The sequence below is a fragment of the Porites lutea genome, chromosome 4, assembly GCF_958299795.1.
Source record: "Porites lutea chromosome 4, jaPorLute2.1, whole genome shotgun sequence".
Lineage (NCBI taxonomy): Eukaryota > Metazoa > Cnidaria > Anthozoa > Scleractinia > Poritidae > Porites > Porites lutea.
The window spans coordinates 8,028,174-8,035,803 of NC_133204.1; the positions used below are offsets into that span (position 1 = coordinate 8,028,174).

A 7,630-nucleotide genomic window follows, 5' to 3' on the forward strand; every position below is an offset into this window, starting at 1 on the left:
ATGTCGTGTCAATTTTGTCGTCAAAAAGCAACTGGCGACGTCTAGTTTGTAACATGTTTTTAATAACGCCTTTTTAAAATCCTCGTGCAAACGGATACAACATTGTTGGGAGTTGTTGCGTCCATTTGCATGTAGCTAAAAGTTTGACCGGTTTCAAACTTTGCGCAACAACTCCCAACAACACGCAACAACATGCCACATGGTAAACGGACGCAACACGTAAAATCCAACAATGTTTCGGGAGTTGATGGCCAATAATATTGCTTCTGTTTGCACTGGGCTTTAAGTTAAAACATCGGTTTAACTCAACTGGAAACACGAAAATTGGAAACAACAACAAAAGCCAAAAACAACAACAACAAAATTGAATTTCGGAGAATAGCTTTGAGGAACAATGAAAATGTTTTGTTTTGCTTCTATTTTGCCTAAACAGCCCTGGTTGCTGCAAATGAGTTGTAATAGTGTTATGGTTCCGCGTCCATCAATTGATAGGAAAATTCTGTGTAAGATTACTTTTTATGACAAAACGGCAGAAAATATGGAAATGATTTAAGTTTCTTGGCACCACAGTTTAATCCGATGTATAGAAAAGCTCAACAAATAAAAGCTTAGGACTAGCATGGTACGTTTTAAGGAGCTCATGTACATGTCATTTCCATAATTATCGTGTGGCTCGTCCTAAAAAGCAAACTTGCACAGAATAACCCTAGCCAGGAGCCGTTTGTAACATTTATGTCTCGCTGTTTCATTTTTATCCTATCTCTAATTTACATACTTTGTCAAACTCTCATCAGTTATTTTACATGAATTTATTCAGTATCGTATATAACCACTACAAACCTTTAGTCTTTGTCGCGTATAAAAGTTAAAATTTTTTGTACTATGGTGACAGTGTACTCTTAAGAGTAAGAGCGAAAATGAAACTTGTCGTCTATTTACATTCGTGGACTGTTTTTAAACCCTTACTTGTCATGTTTTTTTTGTACGTATGTAGTGTCTTCTTACGCCAGTGTATTTTCCAAGTAATTTAAAAAAAAATTCATCGGCTTACATTTTAAATTCTTATAATTTTACTATCCTAAGGAGCCTATTCCATTCGAGAAACTTTTGCGTTCAAAACCGAAATATACAGCTGTTTCGAGAAAGGTTGTCGGGAAAAGTGCACGCGATATTCCCGAAGGGTATTGTGGGTGGTTTTTTGTTCACTATTTTTCAAATAAATTTCAAAGAATGGCACGAGAGGCCATGGACGTATGTTTGCGAGGGCTAAAGGAAACTGAGCAACAAGAGTAGGTTGGACAGCTACAGTGTCAAGAACAAGTATATTGATCATATCCCATAGAGCGGTTTTCATTTGAGTGTCGAAAAGTAATTGGTTTTGCACTTTCTACACGATGTGATTGGCTTAAAAGATTCGCGCCACCTTTTCATCCAGTCAGAAGTAAAACCAAAGCCAATTGTGACGCGCTCGCATGCATTTTCCCGGGCTTTGCGTCAGCCACATGTAATTACTTCGAGTTTTGATTGGTTCAATGCATTGTCTGTGTCCTATGTGATTGGCCAGAGTAATTACTTTGGTTTTGGTTTTACGACACTCAAACGAAAACCACTCTATTGCCCTTCTCGAAATAGCTGTATACATTTCGTATATTCATACGTAGCTTATATTGAAAACTTGGGCACGTGGCACAAATTCACGATTTGCCATTGTTCCGTTAACGTGACTCTAAATCTCTAGCCCCTGTTTATTTCCTCTTGCTCAAACTTCCGGTTTGACCCATGATTGATGACGTAAATGACGCTTAATTATTATTCCGAACTTTCACTAAGCAAAGCGAACTTTTAAGAACATGAAGGCTGTTTGGTAGCCACAGATTTGACTTTATTCAATTTTAAATTTCTTACCAGGTTTCTTGTGTTTGTTCCGTGAGATCTGATTCTCTTGTACCTACTTTAATGATACACTTTAATAACCCTACTTAAATACCGAGCGTTATGTTTAACTGGCCAAAGGTAATGTAGGCTCATGGTACGTGACTGATCAGCAACTCAAGCGTGATTTTTGGCTCGTCTTTTGCATTGGAGACGTTTTTAATGCAATATGACGTTTTTTAAATTCCTAGAAGAGTAATTCATTATTTGTAACTTGTCAAGTTTACCGGACAACGGATTAGCGTCATCGAAAACGATAAAAAGACAACTTCAACACCTTCTCCAAGGAAATGAAACGAGTTCAATTGTTGCAACTTTGTCCTCTCTTGGTTGGTTGTTATAAAATCGACAGCCGGGTAAAAGTTTTGAATCCAAGCTTTCCTTTAACAGTATGGTTATTTTTCATCCTTTTTCGGTTCTTTTGAGCATTTTCAGTGTTACACTGGCATATAGTAAGTATATACAGTAATATTATACAGTTAAGAAATTCAACCTCATTTCAGTTCGTAGGTTCGGTGGAAGAGTATATGTTCTTTAGTGCTAGTGTTTTATATTTATTTTACAGGATTGCCACCGGAAGCCCCTATAACTCAGAATAATTCTTTGCACAATGATACGTCACGGAATTTGGACGATCACAAGCTTCTCAATGTTACAGGACAGTCGCTAGAGTCCTTTTTATTTGAGAACAACATTACGCTGAAGAATGACACATCCTCGCATCTGGACCACAGCTCCCTAATGAGTACAAACGAAAACAGAAACGATGCTCAAACAGGATCGAGTTCTAAAGGTAGTGATTTGCACAGGTAAGAAATGGCATGAAAAAACATCCCTTCGATCATATCCCTGTTCCTTGAGTAAATCCTGGAGTAAATGCATTCATCATGCATGTTTTTATAAAACACATTTGTACACCCTTGTGCAATTCCGATTAATATGCGGGATTATTTCATTTAAATTTGCGGGTCATCTCATATTTGTTTGTCTTGAAAGACTAAATTAATTTTAAACGAAATTTTTATGTTAGACTCATTAGTAGGACCTATTTGACTGAATACCATGCTTTGTAGCCTCTTTCTTGAAACCGAAAGTTGATTGTTCGGTGAAACCGAAACCTAAAAGCGTGAGAAGAATATTCACCGGGTCAGTGACCCCAAGGTAAACGAATTTATGAACAAAAGTGAAAGCTTGGAATCTTTACTGTTGAAATAAGTAACTTTCGATTTGCATCTCAGAAGAAATTTTTAGTAGGAAGTCGAATATAAAACCAGGACCATACGGAAACTGACGATGATGACGATGGATTATTGGCGTGGTTTTATATTGAAATGCGCTCTAACGAGATGTCATATTAATAAATTTTACAGTAAAAAGTATCAGTGTTCACGTACGTCGAACTTGAGATCGTCACGTCATTAATTATTGCTTCACATTGGACTTGACCGGCTCAATGACCGGCACAAAGACCAACTGTCAAATCAAACACGTGGGATAAATATAACTTTTTATTATGTTTTTATCTTATTTCTTTAATGACTCATTTCTTGTTATATTGAGTTTCAAATCGTTAATATTTTCATTAGTATTATTAGTCTTGCTTAACATAAAAACTAGATAGTCACGTTTGTAAGAGTCGATAGGAAGAGTTAAAATTGAAAATTCCTGTGCTCTCTATTTTATTAAGAAACTTAAATTTTACGCACATAGTCACGTAAAAATTGCGCCTCACTGGAAATCAACCCAAACTTTCTTTTTATAGCGCTTGTAGACTAACTCGTTATGAGAAGTGGAATCGTGTAAAAGAAAGATATTTCATAACAGATTTTTTTATCTAACCGATTTTGAAAGACCCTTTGTAAACCAAGGCTTAGGAAGAACTTGTTTTTAGCTTTTCCCTTTAATTTTTCAGTGGAAAAATAAAAGGGAAAAATAAATGGACGTGTATTTCTTTACAGCAAGGAGCTCAAAAGTGTGACCTCCTTTAACCCTTTCACTGCCAAGTTTAGCCAAAAGCAAATTTTGACCAAATTTCCAAATTTTATTTTGTGAAATTTTGAAAAACAAATAGCACCATGTGAAGGTACAGGCAAGCACTCTGGCAGTGAAAGGGTTAATTAACTCGCATTATTATACATCAGACTCACTATGAAAAATATGATTGGTCGAGAGCATTCAATCAATCCACAATAGCTTGTGAACTTGACATGATGAATGCAATATCTGCTGCAGATATTGCATTTATCATGTCAAGTTCAACGTCTGCCTGGTTACCAAGCCCCTTGGAGTGTTCTCGTCAGAAACAGAATGGCTGAACTCGGTTTTCGCATGATATCATGAATTATCAAAACCTCGTGTCTGTATTATCTGCCTCAGCCTTCGGCTTCGGCAGATAACACAGACCTCGGTTTTGATAATTCATGATATCATGCTCAACCTCATCCAATAATTGTTTATTCTTTCATGCAGACATTAACCAATCAGTAGTCAAGGATAGTTTCCAGCTGGCTTCTGATTGGATTAAATCTGCACGAAAGAATGTGAATAAATCAAAAACGGCCGCAATTTTGGGCTCCCTGCTGTAAGAAATTTCTATGGTAATCTATCATTTAAGTATTTATAAGGGCCTTTGGTGAAACTGTTTCGAAAAGACGCGCCTTGTGACTATATCATTTCAACTTATCAAACGTTACACGAAATATGAAAAAATATAACTTCAGTTCCAGTTTTAGCCGTTTATTTTTATCAGGTAGGTATGTTAAAGAGATAGCACTTTTCAATATAAGGTATACAAAATTGGTATCTTTTTTGCCATAAATATTATATACTAAAAAAGTAAGAGGTTGGACCCTGGACGGAGCTTCTCCTAGAACTGTACAAGGACACAAAAAACAAAATAAAAACCAAAGAGAGGCATGAATCAGGTTTAATATACATGTAATTATTCCTCGCTTCTGGTTTCTCTTTAAAGGACGAAACCAGTAAGGCTGATTAAACTTTGTCTAGCGTTCCGTAATAGCATTCTTCAATCACAAAACCCAGTTTTTCCCGCTATTCTGTTATCCCGACGATCCCTTCCCCGTAAAAGCACCGACTCATTCCACGTCCACAGGTTGGAGTATCTCCCTGGCCTCCGTAGCGATACAAAGAGGTTCTTGATTTTTGGAGAAAGTGTCTGCAGTGTGCCGAATGATGAATATCTCACTTTGCCTTGCATTCCTTTCGCGAGGTTCAGATCCAAAAACGCTCCATCTAACGCCTCCGGAGGGAACTTCGATATGACGGAAAATGGTGCTCGTCGGATAATAAAATTGAACCCCGTATGAGACAAATCTGGGTGTGGTCCAGGCTTTACTTGACCCCTTAAGGAGCCAATAGGAAGTTTAAGCAAAGACGCTTTGAGCGACGCCCGTCAACCAGCCGGAAGTGAAGCCTTTGTATGCGTCGTATGCGTTGAAGCTACCTAATTTGCATTGCTAAGCAGAAAGTCCACTTCCGGTTGATGTGCGTCGCTCAAAAACGTCCGTACGACGTGCTGTCCTTTTTTTCCTATTTAGAAATGTCTTTACGCACGACACTTGACTCGACTCGACACTTTCCGCCTTTCCAACGCCCAGATTGAGCTAATTCGTAGCAAAAACTGTCATTTGTACCCTTATAAGAGATGACAGCCTTTCCAATCCCTTTGTATGCGAGTCTCCCTTCAGCTGCCACCCCAGGATCAAACCTCCGCGGAGAAGGAATGCAGTAGTCAATACTCAAACGCTTCTATTTGCTTTCTTTCAGGAACATCACTATAATAGTGGGAGTCCTATTAGCTGGCGTTGTCTTTGTGATTATATCCTGTTATCTGTACAAATATCATCCAGCGTTTTGCAGGGCATGTGGTCCTTGGCTAATGCTTTGCGAAACCTGCGATAAACCAAGCAACGGTATCAATCACCCTGGAAGCGTATGTGACTTAGTTTGTTGTCTTGTTCCTGATAGTCAGGGTGACGATTCAGACTGCAAACCGAGCTGTGAATGTAATGATTGTGGGGGTGACTGTGGGGACTGTGATTGTGGAAACTGTGACTGTGGCAGCTGTGACTGTGGTGATTGTGTTATTATGTGATGCAAGGACGGATTTGGTCAGTAGGATGTTGCGTTTTATCATCAATTGGTGAAGAAATATACAGTTAAACCTCAGAAACTAAAACGTTCACCTCTCTTCACAGGCTATAACATCGTCATGGTGTGCGTCATCGTCATCATCATCATTTTATTAGACTGCTCGTAGTGCACCTTTTCTCTCAAAATTCGTCCAGTTCTTATCCCAGCCAGCGTTATTGCACAAAACGACGTTACAATACTCGTTTATAGCCGCTCGCTTGCATGGGTTATGCGTGGAGTAGCTTTGACAGGAAAAAATAAGAGACTACTCGAAGCCGACCATTTTATTTCTGGGGGATAAATATATAAAGGTCGACCAGCCTCTCCATTGTACTGTACCGAAATACACCATTTGCGGGAATACAGTTCAAACATAACTGGTATTGGAGAATTTTTTGGTCGTGCCTTAAATCTGTACATATTTTGAAGCCATGTGTCAGTAGGTCCTGAGGTGATTGCATGCAGGTCATATGGTTCGGGAGGGAGTGGTGAGGATGACATTCTTATAGACTGATGGGAAATTGTGGGTAGTGACGGACGGCGCAAGCTTTTCAAAATTGGCGTTATAAGTGTAATCTGAATGCTTTTACGATTCCACCCAACCACCACGGTAATGCCGCAAATACCTATATATGGAAAACAGAACACTCAGGAAAGACTGACGTCGACCATGCTTAAACCAATCAGGAAACAGGATATATTTTTAATATTTAATTTAAATGTACATGCATTTTCAAATTGTAAAAAGAACACTGCAGGACACAATAACTCTACAGTAACCATTTCTTTTAATAAACAATAGAAAGTAAACTAAAATTATGCATATGTTTTTTTAAATTTGAATTTCGTATATTGGAATTGCGGGATGAAGAAAAAATGTGAAGATCATCGCAGTTTAAGACGATCTTCTTTACATGTATTTCTCCATCCTTCCGTTCCAATATGATTCATAGTTCATAATTTCATCTTCACCTGTTCCGGCTATACAGTCCAACCTCCTTGGTACGGACACCTCTCTATTACGCACAGTTTCCTATGAACCGACAAAATTCTCATACGTTTCCTCTAAAAAAAACCCTCTATAATACGGACCCTCTCTAATACGGACAACGGACACAAAATCTCGGCCCTTGGGAGCAAATTCATACCAACTTAACCTCTTTATTGCGGTCCCTCCGGGACAAGGTGTCGTTAATTTGCGGTGTATGTACCATTTGCTGTCGGCAGTCACACAAACATTGTCACTTCATCAGTCAGCGATACCAATACTAGAACATGTCTTAGGCGAAGTATTTCGTTTTGTTCCAAAATTCGTATGTACAGCATGTTACTGAGAAGTACAATAACATTAATCAATTTAGATTCAGAAATTTAGCAGCTAAGTTTGTTTCAAGTAAGCACTTGATCCAAGTGCACTTGGAAATCCTAAGTTGCTCTGTAGGAACATGCCCTCACACTCGTTGACAAAGTATACTACTTAAAGGAAAAGCTGTCACCTCTCCGTTCATTAGAATCTTGTCTTCACCACACTTGAGAACATGCTTGA

General features: G+C 38.4%; 1 protein-coding gene across 1 annotated transcript; it reads left to right on the forward strand.

Moving 5' to 3' along the window:
- The first annotated feature begins 2,045 nt into the window (after positions 1-2,045).
- LOC140935613 (uncharacterized) lies at positions 2,046-6,867 on the forward strand. Its single transcript, XM_073385178.1, has 3 exons — positions 2,046-2,384; positions 2,498-2,741; positions 5,719-6,867. The coding sequence occupies exons 1-3, from the start codon at positions 2,324-2,326 to the stop codon at positions 6,044-6,046; spliced, it is 633 nt and encodes a 210-aa protein (XP_073241279.1). The 5' UTR covers positions 2,046-2,323; the 3' UTR covers positions 6,047-6,867.
- The last annotated feature ends 763 nt before the right edge of the window (positions 6,868-7,630 follow it).